The sequence below is a fragment of the Zonotrichia leucophrys genome, chromosome 5, assembly GCF_028769735.1.
Source record: "Zonotrichia leucophrys gambelii isolate GWCS_2022_RI chromosome 5, RI_Zleu_2.0, whole genome shotgun sequence".
NCBI lineage: Eukaryota > Metazoa > Chordata > Aves > Passeriformes > Passerellidae > Zonotrichia > Zonotrichia leucophrys.
The window spans coordinates 51,109,974-51,128,668 of NC_088175.1; the positions used below are offsets into that span (position 1 = coordinate 51,109,974).

General features: G+C 45.3%; 1 protein-coding gene and 1 long non-coding RNA gene across 5 annotated transcripts in view; both read right to left on the reverse strand.

Annotated features, from left to right (window-relative positions):
* Window positions 1–11,216, reverse strand: part of LGR4 (leucine rich repeat containing G protein-coupled receptor 4) — a 75,711-nt gene extending 64,495 nt beyond the window's left edge. For all 3 annotated transcript variants that reach the window (XR_010440635.1, XM_064715566.1, XM_064715565.1), the window contains exon 1: window positions 10,650–11,216. Coding sequence is in view for 2 of the 3 variants with exons in the window: in XM_064715566.1 (XP_064571636.1) it covers window positions 10,650–10,834 (185 nt within the window). In the remaining variant the exon portion in view is untranslated. The remainder of the gene's footprint in view (window positions 1–10,649) is intronic.
* Window positions 11,217–12,391: 1,175 nt separating this feature from the next.
* LOC135448761 (uncharacterized) lies at window positions 12,392–17,919 on the reverse strand. 2 transcript variants are annotated; one of them, XR_010440569.1, is made up of 4 exons: window positions 15,276–15,365; window positions 14,065–14,134; window positions 13,649–13,745; window positions 12,420–13,318 (listed from the first exon to the last, which is right to left on the reverse strand). It is a non-coding gene; the product is annotated as an uncharacterized LOC135448761 (long non-coding RNA). The 2 variants fall into 2 exon arrangements; XR_010440568.1 differs by lacking the exons at window positions 14,065–14,134; window positions 15,276–15,365 and adding an exon at window positions 17,684–17,919 and having other exon boundaries at window positions 12,392–13,318.
* Window positions 17,920–18,695: the final 776 nt, after the last annotated feature.

The following is an 18,695-nucleotide window of genomic DNA, read 5'->3' on the forward strand; positions in this document are numbered from 1 at the left end:
ATCTGCTAGCACTGCTCTGCTGCAGGAACCTGCCTCCTTTACCAAACTTTAAAATTTTCTAAGTCACTCACTCTAAACTCTTGTAGCAAAGCCCTTAGATTAGGTTGCCAAACCAGATATCCATGTGCTCCTGCAGATCTCTGTGATGTACAGCAGAGCTAAACAGAACTCACCACTACCACACATCAGGCTTCCATTTCAACACAAACACAGCAGGGCTCAAATCCCAGGGGAGGGTGCTACTACTCAATGGCTTTTCTTTCTTTAAATTAGAGATGCAAAAAACTTGTAAGGCTGAAAATGGTCATATGCAAAACTGCCTCTACAATTTGCCTGTTGATTCACACTGAGATTCATAAGTTCTCTTAAGAAACTACTTTTCAATTTGATAGTTCAAGGAAGGCACCAGCCATTAAAACTTATTCAGTACATGGGACAACAGTAGGCACTGTGTAATTCTTGTTCTCTTTCTCAGTAACAGCACAATGCAACTAATGTATCCTCTTTGGAAAGAAGTGGATTTTTTTGAAAGAGGTACATATATCATAAACACTGTAGAATCCTCAGCTGCTCCAGTACCTCTAAAGTATATCTACTGAGGGGCACTTGCAGGCCAGAGATGAAACACAAGCTGCCTATTCCCACTGAAGATGCCAAAGGACAAACTGGTGGGAAAGTCAATTTGAACAGTGAAGTGGCCAGCAGTATCAATCCTGACCTTTTTATAAAAAAATAAATCAGACTGGGCACCAAATTCCCTGAGGCAACTTCAATGACAAATGGCACAAGGGACAATTTTTTTTAATTTTTACATTATTATTCTCTTTTCTTGATGGCACTGAACCAACCCAGACCAGGTGATGCACCTTGCCTGAAGGACATAGGGAATATATTTGGTGAGGCAAATACCAAGGGTATTTGAATATTTATCTGATGTTTGTTACGGAATTTCTCACATTGATGCTTTTAGACAAAGAAAACACCTTTTTTGTGTAAGTGAAGATACAATCACAGTGCAAGCAGTCCTACTCTTAAATGGGATTTCAGGTATATTATTGTTTTCATGCTAGCCTCTTTTGAATACACAGACTTGTTTTACTGGCGTGATTACTCAGGAGAGTTGAAGAGTTTTCAGGAGGAAAAACCGGTCTTGCTGCAATACTGCAAAGTATTCTGCTGAAGAAGTAAACAACTGCCACTTATTATACCAAAAACAAATTAAATCCATGCTTAACCCTCTTGAACATTCGAGATACTGTTCAGTTTTGGTCTGAAAACTAGAGACCTGCCTTTGCAGTAAGCAGGTTACAGAAAAAGAACGTGTAAACAAACTAGTTGAAATTTCTGAGAAAAATGTCAAGCAAGAGCAAGCAAATTCTAAATAAATGACTGACCTGATATTGAAGAGATATAATGCCTCCAGCAAACACTTAGCCATAGTAACACAGAGCCAGATTTGCCCTTGCAAAAGACATGGATTTTCTACACCCAGCAAGACTCACCCTAGGTTCTGTAAAATATTAACAGTTTGGTCAATATTAGCCCATCCACTTCCATTATGTTTTTTTTTAAATTCAAATGTTAAAGCCAATAGCAGTAAAAAATTTGCAAAAGGCAGAAGCCTGTGCAGGCCCAAATCATCAGTAACTACATTCTCAGAGTAGGACTCTTTACAATGAACCATTTCCCTTCTCTCTCCCCAGCTAATTCCAGGAAGGCACCAAGACCCCAAGAGGACACCCAGCACAGTGACCATTTCATGTCTCAAAGGAGCAGCTACTTAAGTGAAACTGTAAATAAAGAAGATGAACAAGAAATATGATTATGTATTATATAAATAAATGATTATGTAGGTTGCTGTTGACAATGGCTTTGCAAAATTCCCCTAAAGAACGTGTAAGCAACCATCTTCCAAACGGTGCAGGGCTCCTGGCAGTAGGTTAAAGGACTCCTAATTTGTAGGAGCAGCTCACAGAACTGCTGAGAGCACTACTACAGGCATGTCCCCCAGTCTGGGAAAGGTTTCCCCTAGCCTAGTTAAAAAAATCAACATATTTCTAGGGCTTCCAACCATGGCACCCAAAAAAGATGGCAACCTCTTCACAGCTTTTACACACAGGAGTGGAGTGGAGTGGAGGTCAGATGCACCAGTTCTGCCACAGGAAGAACACCATGCATGTTTCCAGACACAAAGTCCCACTGCACCAGAGAGGGTCTGCACTCCAAAGTCACCGGTTTCAGTCTCTTCACTTTTCCAGATGAACAAACTACATCCGCTACTAATCTGGATCAGCATTTAGAAAACAGCAAGGAAACGTCTCCAGTAAGAGTTCTTTTTAAAATAACATGAGACTAAGTTTTAAAAAGCACAGCCAGGATATCCCATGTATCAAACTCTAATAACAAAGAAAGGACTGAGGCTATACAGCCCCGACTCCTCCGGACAGGCAAGGGGCAGCCAGCTTCCCCAAACATCCTTTCCTGCCCTGCACCATCTCCTCCTCCAGCAACAGGAGCTACCGTCCTGCTTTCCTGCCACAACCCCAAAGCCCTGAGTGCAGGAAAAACAAATTCTCCCTTTACAAGCTAACACAGTGCCACGTCCTGTTTGGACAGAGGGAACAACGTTTGCATTTTGTGCTCTGAAAGGGGAAGCCATGGGCACAGGAGACACCAGCCCCAGGTACATCCCAGCAGGACCCACACCTGCACTCATGTCTTCTGCATCTGCTGAACACCAAACACAACCCCCACAGTGCCCAAATGGTTCACAAAGAAGCAATGCACAGTATCACACCCAAAAGAATGAAACACAGCCACAGTGAGCTGCACTGCATGGTCTCTGCAATACACTGCATTACTGCAATGCCAAACCAGCATTGCTCCACATCTGGGCCTCCTGTGCCACCACTGAGCAGCGCCAGGGAAAGCACAAGAGCTTCAGCAAGGGCTGAACTGCTCCCAGCAAACTCAGCAATGAGCCCCCGGCTGTCCAGCCCCAGCCAGGGCTCTCCAGGATGGGATGAAGGAGCCCATCTGCTCCCACTGGCAGGGACATGGCTATGAAAGCACAGCCATGCTGCTCTCCCCACTGGGGCAGGCCATCCATCTGGAGCCCTGCACGTGTCAGCAAGGGAACAGCAAAACCCTCCAGTTAAAATACATTTTCAGAGAGCAACCTTACCAAATATAGAACTGCATCTGCAGCATTAAGCTAAATTAAACAGGTTTAGGCCTTCCCTGTGTAACTCTGAAACTGCACATTCATTTATGATGTGCAATTTCAGAGGTACACAGGGAAGGCCTAAACCTGTAACTGTTTAAAAGTCCAGACACATCTGATTAAAAGCTTTAGGGTGAAAAATGTCCTTGCAAGACCTAGCATTTTACCACAACTGGTTGGAGAGAGAAAAGGAAGAGGCACATCACTTTAAAAGAAAAAAAAAAAAAGCCTTCATATTTTAGTAAGAAAATGTTTAAGTGATATTCTTATTTCCCAAAATAAAACATACCTCTGACAGATGTCAGACCACAGTCCACCAGGGAATACCAACATCACCTGGTCAAAAATAGCTATCTGTATTTTTAAAAACATGTTACCATATCGGCTGACATTATGCATAATGCCATAAGTTGGCTATTATCCATTCAAATTCAACAGCAGTTCTCAGACACCAACTTTAAACTGTTATTTTTGAGATCACTACAGTCCCCTCTGTGGTTTTGTAAGAGATGTATATCATCATTGTGCCTTCAAATTCTTGGTGAAGCTGAAATACAGATTTCCCTTACTCTCTGAGCAACAGGAGTACATTTTTGGGAAGTGGAAAGTGCTGACCTTGTCACAATCCTCTAACAGTTAAATCATTCAAGAGTAAAATAAAATGGATCCTGCTATGTCAAGTATGTATTTTAAAACAAATGACACACGATTTGAAAATATTGGAAACTTTCAGCTCCAGTGAACTTAGCACTTTAAAGAAAAAGGCAAAAAGGTCAACTGTTTTGAAGGTATATCACAGACCATTTTTTCATTGTTTAATTATACTTCCCAGGTACCCTTATATCTACTGCTGCATGTTTGTCCAATTTGGACATACCAGCTTTATTTGGAACAAAAGTGCATGAATCCGGAATGATTCTGAAGAAAAGGTCTCAGACATATTTATAGTGAGGACAGTATTTACACAGTAACACCAAGATCTTCCTGTTCTCCATGTGAGCTCCTGTGACAACCATCCCTGCACACAATTCCCCACCAACACCACCAGCTGGCCACCTCTCAGCAAAGGAAATACCAATAGCTACCTCCACTTCTTCAGCAGGGCTGAGCAGGGCAAGAGCAAAGGAAATACCAATAGCTACCTCCACTTCTTCAGCAGGGCTGTGCAGTGCAAGCTAGAGGTGGCAGTGCACTGAGAACCAACATCACATGACTGGAAAGCTCTTTTCAGACCAAAGCTTGAGAACATCTTACCCAAACTGCAACAGTACCTGAAAGGCAGACATGAAAAACTACAGAAGTGTATTTCTCTGTAGCAAAATCCTGGGTCACTGATGAAGCAGATGGTGAATCTACCAGGTGGAGAGGATGGCCAGGGCCTCTAATCCATGACACACTATTGAGATCTCTGTAAACAAAGGGCTTGTAGCATTTAAAACTCTGCTGCTTCAATTTACAAGTTTCTTCAAATAGGAATGGCTGCTTCTGCTCTTTCTACCTTAGTCTCCTATTTCTAGGATCATACAAATCTTTCTGATTCTTCCTTAAGCTATTTTTAACATTCTGCTTCTTCCATGGAGAGACCGAAAACCACAGTTTGGCAGCGCAGAGCGGCTGCCTGAAACACTCTCACCCTGAACAGAGCAGCTGCTGCCATGCAGCTCCAGCAGCCCTGCTGAAATGAGCCAGTCCCATCCACCTCACTCCCCTGCTGCTTTGTAAAACAAGGGCCAGGCAAACCCGGGCTGTTGGCAATCACCCCACAAAATAAACACAACATCAGCTCCTACCCATTCCCAAAAGAGGCTCATCTATAGGAAAGAGGTTTTAGGAAAGGCCCAGCCAGGGGTGGCTGAGAGGAAGATCTCTGACAACCAGAGTTAGTCCCAGAGCCCTGCAGCCACCATGCTCTCTAAAATGTGATATGGGTGCTCAGCCCTTCGGAAATCTAGGCCAGTAATTTTCTCTGGGTAAATAAGAGCTTGTGTTCTGCAAAAATTGCTGGCTTAGATGTAGAGTACAAAACAAACAAAGATCCTTGCAGAGGAGGTTTTTTTAGTTTTGTTTTGTTTTTTAGTCCTTATATTACAGCTTCCATATTTTTCCTCTCAAGTAGATAGTTACTAGCAAATTCCTCTCAAGAAATGAAATGGTAATTATTTACCTCCTTACTAGCATAAGCTTGATTCTATGTTGCAGACTTATCTTAGTATTTATTCCCCAAAATCACACTTAGAAGCCCCTGCCAGTACACATCAAATAAGAAATTACATTTGATACAAATGAGCTCGGTGTACAAAATAAATGCCAAATACCTGAGAATTACATGCTATGGTAGAGTGTTGGGGTTTTTGGAGGGGGATAAACACTGAAGAGGAAAACACCAAATTTGATACCAACAAAAACATTAAAAAGGCAAAATTATTTAACACTGAAACACCAACAGCTTCACTTTGTGTACACTACCTAAAAGCACCTACTTTTTTACAAGACTGACAGATAAATTGGCCAGCTTAAAATGAAGATAAAGACTCCAACCCTTGGGTGATATATGCTGGAAAGACTTGCTGGAATCACTGAATGTTCACCAAACTGAAATACTCATCCTGTCTGTGGGATTGCATGAGCCTGTACAAATGTAACAATATTTCTGCTGACTTACAGGAATATTCAAATTGAAATGACATAACCATGTCTTTCTAAAAGAAGTATGGAATTACTACTTGCCATCACATCACCAGTAGGTAGCACAGGCAAATGAAAAACTAAATGGTCTACCTGCAAAACCTTCACACCTGTAATTAGATAAGGCTTTTCTACCTCAGAAGAATTGCAATCATGCTGCTTTCCAGACTCAAGGTCACATCTGGACATCTTCACTTTTCACCATAGCAACTCTACCAGACAGCATTAACAAAACTCAGCCAGGTCCTTCTATACTTAGACATCTGATCCGAGCAGCACACTAAATATCTCTATCTTTGCACCAGATGTATCAGAAGACACCTCACACCTCCCTACTACATTTTATTGCCATTCTACAAAAAAATAACAGTGACAGATAAAAAGACAAAAAAAAAAAAAAAAAGGGCAAGCTCTGCTCACTCCCAAACAGAAGCACATCATTTTGCCGTTTATACACAGAGCAAGGGATCTCACTCAATGTTGAGAGCATGGAGGTACCTCCAGAGCATGTATTCCAAAATACAGATTAACAACTCTCTGTGATTACTGAAGCAATCTCTAGTGAAGAACATGTGAAACAAGGATCTCAACTGCCACATCACAACCTCATAAAGCTAGTGCACAACAGCACACAGAAATACAGCACTCTTAGGTTAAATGGGCAATAAAACCCAAAAGATCAAGATGACAATTTCATCCTGAAGGTTTATCCCTTAGTCTAGGGCAGCCAGAGCTCCCAAGCCCCCCGGCCTTTCACACTCAAAGAAAGCAAAATTAAAGCAAGGGATCCTACCCTTCCTTCTTGTGTGAAAATACACACAGGAATCATTAGAATGAAAACTATCTGTATTGTTTTCTTATTTGAAGTGCCTAAAATATAATAGCAGGCACTGACAAGGGGCTGTATTCCTCACGGTTGTCAGGCAAGACCTAAGTCAGCCAGGCCCATAGAAGATCTCTCCAAAAGTAATTATCTACAATTCTTTGCTTTAATCTCCTCCACAAGACTCACACAAGTATTACATCTTCCAAACTGGAATGTGGATTCTCAAACTGACATCCATGAGGAGCACAAGCACATGTGTATGCCTCACCACAATTTCCTCTCACTAGCATGAGGTTTTCTGGAACATGGCATGTGGAACATCACAGCAAAAATTAGGAGCATGCAGCATTGAAAAAACCCAAACAAAACCCATTTTCATATGCTTTATATGGTGCACAGGCACCACTTACTCACACCAGAAGGATGGTGGAGCCACAACTGACACCAAAGGAGGCTTCAAACATCTGCTCCTTATTGCTCTTCAGCCCAACCTTTTATAACCTTCACCTTGAATGCCCTGCCCCTGTGTGCTCCCTGCGTGATTGCTCAGCACCCCTGGGCACTCCCTGGCTCCTCACCCTCAACAGCATTCACCTGTCCTGCACAGCTGCAGCCACTGGGGATCAGCCACAGCCCCACTCCAATCACCACAAATTCTGCACCCACAACGTGCACACACTACAGTTATTTTGCAACCAAGCAAACTGAACCTTCATAAACAGAAGAACTAGCAGATGGCAATTAAGAGTTACATAAACACCTACCTAAATTATACAAATGGTTGCCTACAGTAAAAGTATCAAGCATTTATCCTTGCTCATGTCATCCCAACTCCCTGTGAGCTCGTCCCCATCCATCCCATCCCCTCAGAAAGGTCTGACCTGGTGCTGTCATCTGTCTTTCCTGAGCACTTGTACATCTCCCAGTAATCTCTTCACTGAGCTGACTGCAGCTGGGACAGCTTTATTCAAATTCCACCTCCCAAAGTTCACCAAGCACTCAAAAGCAATGACCAGATACTCCATCTTTTTGAGCTGCTCAGTCTGAGAAAATTACCCTCAAGAGATCTCACCATTCTCTGGTAATCATATAATCCCCCACTATCACACCAGCCCCTCTCTCCCTGCTTTCAACCCACCACAGTAAGCAAAAGGCAGCAGGGGATCAGTCTAGAGCTGAATAAACAGAAACATGGAATGGGAAGGATATTCTGTAAGGATAGTCTTTAAGGATCTACAGAAATCCCTGTCTGACCATTCATGGCAGCACCTGGGAAGTTAGGCTAAGTGGTTAGACTTAACACAAAGAAATTAAGACTTCAGGAAAACAGAACTAGTAAAACTTAAATATTGGGTTCCTTCCATAATTCTCAACTGCCTTGGAACTCATTCACTGCCAACTTCAATTGTGAGCAGCTTTTTTTCTCTCATGGCCAAAGCAAAAATCTGGGCATACCTTTGCTTTAGTATCACAGAACATCACTTGTAACACTCTTTCAAGCCACCTCTGTGCTACAGGCTCTCTGCTGCCATGGCTATAATCAAAAACCAGCCCAGCAGCAATGCTGAGGGGCTCTCCTGACATCATTAAGGTGCCTGACATAGAGCACAGAAAAGTTCTCTTCTCTTCACATAGCTAAGGTGCTTTGCCACGAGACAAACATGTCACATAGGAATGTGATTTTATTTTTGTGTCTTCTTCCACACTAACTAACTGAGCATCTCTGGCAAAACTATACATTGTCCAGTCCAAGCAGTTCAGGAGTTCCTCATTGTTTCCAAAACTGTCTTCTACATACCCTAAATTCTAGTGCCCTCACTACAAGAGAGACAGGTTAAGCTCAGAAGCACCAAGAAGCCATCAATTATTTTCCTTCTGTAAACAAGGAAGCAGGAACTGAACGCAAACAGGGATCAGAGTATCCTCCACTGCCACAGCACCAGGTTCTTCACAAGTTCAAGAAAGATTCTTCTCAAGTTTAAAGAGCATAAAATCAAAAGCTACAAAAATTCATTCCAAAGCCCATTTCAGTGTGTGCAGGCCTCCTCTCACTTTAGCCATAAGTATCACACGCCTGTGTGAAATTTCCCTGCACAGTAAAGAGGAACTTACAATTCGCTGTGTGAAATTTACCTGCAGAGCAAAGAGGAACTTGCAACTGCCTGTGTGAAATGTACCTGCAGAGCAAGGAGAAACTTACAAAATTAAACTCTCCAGCAGTTTTCTCTCTAACGGGTGTTGGCTATGGCAACTTGTGCCCATCAGACAACTTATGTCATTGTGCGGACACTCAGGGATGTACCAGTCTATTTTATTAGACAGCAAGACAATCTAGGAGCCATAAAATCTTATGCTTAAATGCAGCTTTTGCCAGAGAGACTTCAAGCACCTTATTAATTTGGGCAACTTCCCTGTTTTATCTGTGAAGAGAAGACTGTTTAGCAGTAATGCCAAGGGTTCATGATGGCAGCTTCTAATTCCCTACCCCAAACACTCAGAAACCACCATTTCTGCCACACGAAAAACACCACAAAGCGAGGTCCCACTTAACACCTTAAAAGCACAAAAAAAGGAACAAAATATTTAAGCACAGATAACAACTGAGACCAGATGCAACTTCTACCATTCATCAACTAGTACACAAGAAAAAAGGCCCAGTAATCTTTCTCCGCCCAGCCTGAACAACTAAAAGAAACAATCCAAATATGTAGGAGAAACTGGAAACCTTCTCAGTAAACTAAACACCCAGTGTTAGTATGAATTAGTATGAATCAGACTCCCTCCGCATATTAAGCGTGGGCAAACAAAGAAAGAAAAGAATGCAATTTTCCAAGGCATACACCTCTGCTGTGTTCTGACAAAACAGCAATTCAGTACCGAAGTGAAACGTCGCACTATCGTTTGCCGTAGTGTGCTGTATGACATGCTGTAAACACGGCAAAGCTTTAGTAATACCAGACTTGACCACTGGCCCATACCAGACCTTGCTCCACCCTGAGAAATCTGCGCTGAGAAGTGGGGCAAGACTGACAGGTTTTATTGTGAAACTTAACAGGTTTGTGGATTAGCAAAGCTACCGTATTGAAAGCTGCAAATCCCTCGCCGGTCATGTCTCTACAGAACCGTGCTCATTCCTCAATTAAAATTTTATCATTAAAGTTACCAAAACGCCACACAAGACCTACCAGTTTCTGCCTGTTCTAGAACATTATCATAGTACATGGGATAAAATGTTTTGGTTTTCTTTAAGAGTTTGTTTTTCGTCATTCACGAGCAAAACTCGACAACCCCCCGATGTTGAGCTATGCTGTTTTTTTTCCAAGGTTCCCCTGTGCTCTGCCATCGTGAAGATTTGGTAAAAGCGAAGGCACGGTATTTAGCCAGACTTACGCCGTTCTTCGGGCTGAAAATGCCTTTAACTTTTGGGAGCGAACTGACCAGCAATGGCAACCGGTTTCTAGAGAAGATCGAGGAGAAGGGCGACCCGGGCCGCAGACGCACGCTGAGGCAGGCACACACATACACATACGCGAGCGAGGGCAGCAGCTCCCCCCCGCCTCAGGACGGCACCGGCATCGACCCGGGCCCCACCGAACCCCCGAGCCTCGCCTTACACCGCCGCAGCTGTGAGCGGCTTCCTCCCAGCCTTTACACCGCTCCCTTCGGGCTCGGCCGGCTGCCCTCGGCCGCCCGGAGCCGCCCCGGGCCCTGCCGAGCTCACCTGCCCCGGCAGCGCCGGGCCCTGCCCGGAGGCCGCACCGCGGCTCGGCCGGGGAGCGCGGCGGCGCCGGAGCCGGCCGCGTTATTAGACCCGCACCGCAGCAACCCCCGCACACCGCAATGGCCGGGGGTACCGCCGCCGGTGGTGCCTCCCCCCGCCCGGCTACCTGCCCGCCCGGCCCGGCCCCGACTCACAGTGCGTGCGTGAAGGCGCTGAGTCCCGCGGGCACGGCCGCAAGCCCCCGCCCGGAGCAGTCCACGCCGCGGTCGCCGTCGCAGCTGCACGGGGCCGGGCAGGGCGGGGGGGACGCTCCGCCGCTGTGTCCGGCCCAGCTCCCCAGGCCCCAGGCGACGAGGCCAAGCAGAGCGAGGCACCGCATCGCCGACCCCGCCGGCCGCCCAGCTCCCTCGGCCCGGCTCGGCCTGCGGCTCTGCGCTGGCGCCCTCCGCCTACCGAGCCCGGCCGACCGCCGGGAAAACGTATAAAAACCCACCAAAAACAACAACGACAAAAAAAATCAAAATAAAGGGGCTCCTCCGTCCGGCGCGGCTCCGGGGCTGCCTCAGCGGGAAGTCAGCCCTCCGCCGCCCGCCTGCCCCGTGCACAGCCCGCAGCGCTGCTCGCCACCGCTCATCTCAGCCGCGCAGGCAGCGCTCGGGGGAGGCCGTGCCGGTGGCGGTGCCGGGCCGGCCCCGGTGGCTCCGCTGGCGCTCCCGCCCCTCCCGGAGCTCGGTCCTGCGGCCGCGGCGGCTCCGCGCCCAGGGCAGAGGTGCGTATGCTAATGAGACGGCCGCACCCGCGCTCCCATTGGAGTGAAGCCGGCGCGGGGTGGGGAATATGCAAAATACAGGCGGGCCACAACCAACGGGCGCGAGGGGCGGGGCCGGCACGGGCAGCCCCGCCCTCCACCCCGGCGGCCACCGCCCCCGGGGCCGCTCCCTCACGGCGCCGGGACCCCCGGGACCCCCGGGCGCAGGGAACCCGAGCGAACGGGGCACAGCCGCGGCCGGGCCGGCCTGCGAACCAGGGCAGCGCCGGGCCCCGGCACCTTAGGACACCATTTCCAGGCCTGGCGTTGCCGCAGCAGGAGCGGGCGGGCGCCTGGGCCCGCGTCCCCCCGCAGCCGGCAGGCGGTGGCCCCGGCCGGGCTCAGACAATGCACTGCAGGAGATAAAGCCGCCCCGATCGGGGCCCAGGAGCAGAGGATTCCAGCCGGCATGGCCCACCCATGCCCTGGGAGGGAGCACGGGGGCCGTGCCGTCCTGCTGCCCCAGGGACACAAAAGCGCTTCTCACTGCTGTTCCCAAAGCTGCAGTGACTGAGCACAAGCTCTGCTCAGAACCGGTGTGCTGTGAAAGAGCTGTTCCCTTCCCACACAAAGCACCGCCGTGGTACCTGGTACCTGCTGTACAGCTCACACATTGCTACCAAACCTGTGCCCGTCTCCCTCCTTTTCTCCTAACTACCTTAAAAACAGAACTAAACAAAACGGAAACCCTATCTATCTAACCTTGTCGTTACTGCCCTCCATCACCTGACTTTTTTTTTAAATGCTTTCTTTTGGACACTTCTATCCTGCAGCCACCACCAGAAATGAGCCTGTTGCATTAGCTTAGCTCACTCACACACCATGCCCCGCACACAATCACTACAATCACCGCTTTTCTCCCAGATTTACTCTAAACCAGGACAGGGTGTCACAGCAGCCCTTGGGTAACCTCTCAGTGCCACCCGCTCTGAGCCAGCAGATCTGGCTGGAGAAAGCCCAGCAGGGGCACAGGCTCATGCTCTCGTGCACAGCCACAGCGCCTGCTTCACATGTTGGGGCTGGATGCTAAGCCCAGCCCAAAAAGCCCCCAGACCCCAGCAGCTAGGCAGGAACCCTGAGAAGACAAAGGATGCTGCAGATTCAATGTGAATGAAGCAAAAGCTGTTTGTTGTGCTTCTAAATGTTATTTACTTTTTACCTTGGGTCTACACAGTCGCACGTTGTTTGATTTGTTGCTCCACTTTGTCCACTCATCTCCTGGTTGGCAGCTCTGTTTTGTCCACCAGGCAGCACACATCCTTTTCTTACTCTAATTGATAGGAGCTGCAAGTGTCATTTCACTTGGGTTGACACCCCTTTGTCTGTCAGCAACTCTTCTTCTTACATCATCAGCTTTTTTTATCCCCCAAGATGACCTTGTTCTTTAGTTGCAGAAGGTCAGGCTGGTTCACGCAGTACATGTCCATTTGCCTGTGGATATGATCCCACAGGGTCAGGCTGGTTCATGCAGTACATGTCCATTTGCCTGTAGATATGATCCCACAGGGTCAGGCTGGTTCATGCAGCACATGTCCATTTTCCTGTGGATATAATCCCACAACAGCCTTCTGTCCATCCTGCAGGTAAATAGACGACAGAAGCACAGACAGGGCTCCGTAGCTGACAACCTGCCCCTGCCACAGCAGAAATGGGCTGAACCCCACCACCCTGCACACACAGAGCTCTGCCAGCTCCCCTAAAGCCAGGAGCAGATCTGCAGTGGCAACTGAACCTTAGTCCAAAGTCAAAGCACCTGTCCAAGGGTGTCACACGACCTGGTGGCACTCACTTCAATTTCCTGCAGTTGCATATGAAAAATCCTGAATACCTGCAAATAGGTGGTAAGGCAGAGAGGCCAGGGATGAGGCAGGCCCCATCACACAGTGCAGAGCCAATGTCCACAGCACCCCTGGCCTGGCACTGCTGCTCAGCCAGGAGTTGAGAGCTCATCCCTCACACTTCACCTTCCAAGGGCTGCCTGTGACAACACCGATGTCCCAGTGGACACCCCATGCAGGGCTGAGGTCTGTGCTAATCACACCTTTCTTGAGCTGACTGAGGCAAAGGGAAAAAAAGCAAAAAGTCTTTGCTTAAAAAATGGTCACTTGGTGAAAATTAAAAATCAGGCATGTCAATGGTGGGGACCTGAAGATTTAAAATTATCTGTGCCCAAGAAAGTACACGGTGAGGACTCTAGGAATACAGACCCTCCAGCCACCACCACCCCCATCCCCTATATTTCTCATAATTTTTCAACTTTTCTAAAGTGTTTCAACCTTTCTAAAAGCATTATGATTAATTTATCTAGTTGCAAAAATGGTTATTTTCTTGCATTTAGTAATCCTGTTCCTGCTGCACTGATTTTACATGAACATCATCACTTACCTGTGAAAAAGTGAGGTCCCTTTAATAACAGGCTGTGTGCTTGTCCCATACCTTGTGAGAAATACGAAGTTCTCAAAGTGGAAGGTACCCCTGTGTGCTATAAAAGTACCAATGTTTGCTGTAAGTACAGATACTGGGTTATCTTTTGTCCTCCCTGGCTGCTCTTGGCAGAGAAATGCTGCTGTCAAAGCCATGTTGTTCTAAGAAATGTCAGGGCCAAAGCCACCATGCATTCATGTCACTTTCTGTGCCTGTGCTCAGGGATAGCAGAGGAGGAGCAGCAGCCAGAGCAGAAGGGGAAAAAACTCAAAGGAGTTCTCTCAACTTCTGCAACAAAACAGATCCAAACCAATCCCCACAAGAAAAAGTGACCTTTTTCTTCTACTACTGGCAAAGAAAAATAGCAAAACACTTACACTCACTCTGCAAATAGTCTCACTTCACTAAGCAAAGATAATGGGAGCAGAAATGGCCCTCGGTGCCTGCCTGGATTTTGGAAGACAAACAGTAGCATGGAGTTACTCTGTACAGCAGCAGTGGTACCCTACAATGCCCTCAGAAGTTCTCTGGACAAAAGGGCCCTAGTAAAAGCAGAATAGCAGAGCTTTTATATTCTTTTTTTTTTCTGCATGCTTTGAAGCACTGGAATAGTCTAGCTTTTCCTCCCCATCCTTGCCTAATTTCAATTTTTCTCTTTCTTTTAGCAGCACCACTTCAGATTTCTTTCCTTAGTGCAGCTCTCTGAAGTGGCCACATTTGACACTCCTGTCCTAGGAACAATCCGCTTCCCCTTTTTATCCAGCCAATACTGCTTCCAGTTAGTCTGGAACTCATACTGGCAAATTAATACTTTCCTTAGTTTTTCAGCCTCTGCCTTGCTGGTACTGATGGATCACTGCTCCATCAACAACTCCCATTTTTCTCACTTTCTGCTTAGGCAGACACCCGCTTGCAGGGATTTATTGATTTTATTTTCCTTTATAAATAAAACCCTAGCATTTTCTGTGAAGCTGGCTTATTTTTATAAGAAAGATCTACATGCTAAGACATTTTTAAGCTGAAAAAATATGGCCATATTTTACTAAATGACCTATTTAACAAAAAATTATACTGTGAATTTTGAAATTATCATAATTTAAAAATCTAGTCTGAAGCAATCCTTAATATCACAAATCCCAAGAAGCATCCCCCAAAATACAGCATAAGGCAGCAATTAGCTTATTAAATTAAAAAAAAAAAAAAACAAAAAAAGCAAAAAATACACCAAACCTGCAAAAGAGAGAAAAATCCTGAGGTGTGCTTTAAACAAGGTGAAGATGATGAGGGTCAAACTATCAAGTCAATAAAAAAATTAGATAAAACTAGCTCATTTTGATTGAGCTGTGGAGAAACTATTTGGTGGAGAAACTATTTTCTGTTCCTCTTCAGGGGAAATGGGAAGCACCATAAACTGATTTATTACTGTGAAACATCTCCAGGATTTGATGCCTGATGTACAGGCACAGGGCTTTGAAACTTGTGTCAGACATTTGGTAAAAAGGCATCAGGAAAGTTTGAGAGACACAGGGGGAAAATACCAACATGGCATTTTTTCCTTCTATTGCCTCAGAACTGTCCAGCAACGTACCTGTTTCTGACAAAACCCCACTTCAGAGACACAAATTCATTTGGATTGAATGGGAGTCTGAAGTGGAAGAGCATGCAGATTAAAACCTGAAACACGGACACAAAAATAAATACAAAGTGATGGTAGACTGGAGCATCAGAACTCCTGCTGCTAGAGCTGCGCCATGAGGGGATGGCAGGAGAATGGGAATGTGAAGATCATAGTCGTGATAAAAAACTTTGTTTTCCTGTAAGAATTTCTTATACTTTACAGAAAACACAGGGATTTGCATGGAGGTTTTAATTTCTAAATTGGGATAAAAACAGTGTCAGTGTGTTAGTCCTGCAAGGTGAGCTGTTCCACACATCCCAGTTATCCTCCATCAGAAATGCTGATGGGGCAGGATGTGCCCCAAGGGCTATTCCCCTCCCTAAGGATGGCCCAGACCCGGTTTAGTATGCAGATGTAAACACAGAAATGTATCCAGCTTAGAGCAGCTTTAAATTTTATCTGTCTAGTGATGAAAATAAGCTCCAATGGGCTGGAAATGGAGCTGAAGGACTCATGCAAACTGTGAAAGAGGCATCACAGCAAAAGCTCTGCTGCTGTTACTGAGCCCCACACTGCTGGGAAATTCAATTAGCACTTGGATTCTGCCTCCACAGTGTGCTGGCTTTGGCTGGGGTTAAACCACGGCACCAGGAAATTTAAGTTATGCTGGAAAACATGACACAGAGCTGCTGTGTGTGAAGAAAGAACACTCTGGAATACATGCACTGACAAAGCAAGCTCTCTTTAAAATGGAAGTGCATTTCTTGACACAAAAAAGGCTTAAACTTTTACTCAGGTGAAGTAGAACTGAAAATCACTTCAGGAAACAAGTGACAAAAGAAAGGCTCAGTCAAGTTCAAAGCTTTGTTAAGAAAATTAAGGTAAAAAGCCTAACCTTGGTATAGCATAAATAGAGAAACAATTTAAAGCTTCAGAAAATTTATTGGAAAAAAAATTATTTTGGTAGAGTCAAAAATTTGCCCAGAAAATTTGTTTCCCAATATCCACTTCATGCCTCTGTAAAACAAGAAAAACTAATGAGGACAAGCAAGACCACTAAAACTCACAGTTTAGAAACAGCACACATAGAGTGAAGGAAAAAACAGACAAGTTAAATAGAAACCTGAGAGAAAAAAATTTTAAAATTGCTTATGAATAAATATCACACTTCTCTATGTAAACAATGCTTAATTTCCAATGGTAGAGTGTCTCTACCACCTGTCCCTGTTCATGCATTACCTCCGTGAGCCACAGCAGAAAGAGTTTTGCAGTTTGGCCTGCTGATTGTATCCTTGCTCCATTATTCCTAAAGATGCCTCTGAAATGCAGAAAGCTTGGCTGCCAGTAGAAATGAGATGTTGTACCACAGCTAAAAGAGAATGACTGCAGGCAGCTCATTCCAACCTTCTGTCAATTGGATAGAGCAATGCCAAAAGAGAGGACAGCTCAAAAATTTATGTGGAGGGTTGTTATTTTTATTATTTTGTTCTTTTTTTGTTGTTGGAGTTTTGTAAACCTAGATGTGCCAAGCCTTCTCTGTCTAGAGTTCATTCTGGAGTTTCTCATGTGTTCCCCTTGAAAAAAGAGGGACACAGTAATAGCATCATAACACATTAATTTTGTCTTGTCACTCTAACCCATCAGCTGAAATTAGGTAGCTATACAGGAATTAAAAAGCAACTTAGGACAAAACTACTGGAAATTAAATTCAGGGTTTAGTCCAATATTCATGTCAGTCTATATTCTAGCTACAAAGTTTTTGTAATAAAAGAACAGGCTTTAATCTCACCCAGTGCCACCCCCTGCCGCAGGCAGGGACAGGGACACCTGCCACCACTGCCCTGGTGGCACTTCTCTTACCTGAGGGGCAGAGGCACCTGCACAGCTGCACTGGGGATGGGATTTTTTTGAGTGGGAAAGAAATTGTCAGCATGCATCTGTGCAGACTTATTTTAAACCTTTGGCTACAAATAAAATGCCCAATTTACTCACCCCTGCCCCCAAAAACACCAACGAACTGCACAATTAAAGCCAACAAAGGTGAGGAGTACAGAACTTGTTTTACTTTTCATTATTTTATCACTTGATACCTGATGTGTCTCTAAAGCAATAGGAAACAGTAATGCATCAAAGCCTCAAATTATTTCTAACCTAATTTTAAAGGGCAGCTTTATAGGTTTTTTAAATGATTAGAACTAGCAATCTATTTTATCCTAAGGCCCACTGCTGAGTCTCAGACTCACAGCACACATCACACAGAACACCATCACACACAACTTGTCACCAAGCTCCAACCCACACACAGTAACACCACACCAATTCAGGAGGCTGCAGGAGTAACACCTGAGTAAGACTTACTCTGCAGAGTAAGACCTCACCTCTCCAGAGGGCTGCAAGGGTCAGTCCATGCAGAGCGACACCTCACCTCTTCAGGAGGCTGCAAGCTCTGCCCTTCCTGTCCCTCAGCCCAGCCTTTTATGCCCTCCTGTTGATGCCCTGCCCCTGTGTGCCCTCTGTGCCCTGTGTGATTGCTCAGCACCCCTGGGCACTCCCTGGCTCCTCACCTTCAATAGCATTCACCTGTCCTGCACAGCTGCAGCCAGTCAGGGATGAGGCTGGGCCCCACTCCCAACCACCACAAACTCTGTGCCTGCAAGACTCTCCAGACTTTGAACAATTCCTCTGTAAAAGTGAATGCTGCAGCCCAGATTTACCTCTGAAACCAGCTTCTCACCAGGATTTTAGAAGACAATCACAGAAACTCCAACTGCACCATATCCACCATTTCCCTGGAATTCCAGTGTTTACCTACCACCTTTTCCTTGTACCAATTCAATTCCAGCTTTGCTTTTTGACTTACTTCACTGTCATAAGTCAGGGCATTGTGACTATTCAGTTTCTAAATAAAACTGAAAATGTGTTATTTCCTATCATCTACATCAAATGTTTACATAACATTTCTCCATGTACTTTCAGTCCAGCCTACGTAAATTTGAAAAGAAAAAAATCAACAAAACCCAAACTTATTTTACAATCAAAACTGAAGCATTTTCTCTGTTAATCTCAGTTCCTAACCCTTGAAATATTTTACTAACAACCTTACAAACTTTGAAGGACTTACAGAAATTAAGTTTTACAGAAATTACAGTCCTTTGAAGGACTTACAGAAATTCAATATCTCTTTAAAGATACTTGATTCAAACAATTAAAATATCTGCCTCAGAATGAGATACTTGATTCAACAACTAAAAGGTAATATCTGACTCAATAACATGCATCTTTGAGTTTATGTAGCTGACTTCTCAAAAATGCAAAAGGTTCTACTACAGATGCTTTACAGCACTCTTTCCCCAGCAAATCACCAAACACTGGTTAGAAAAGGTACAATTC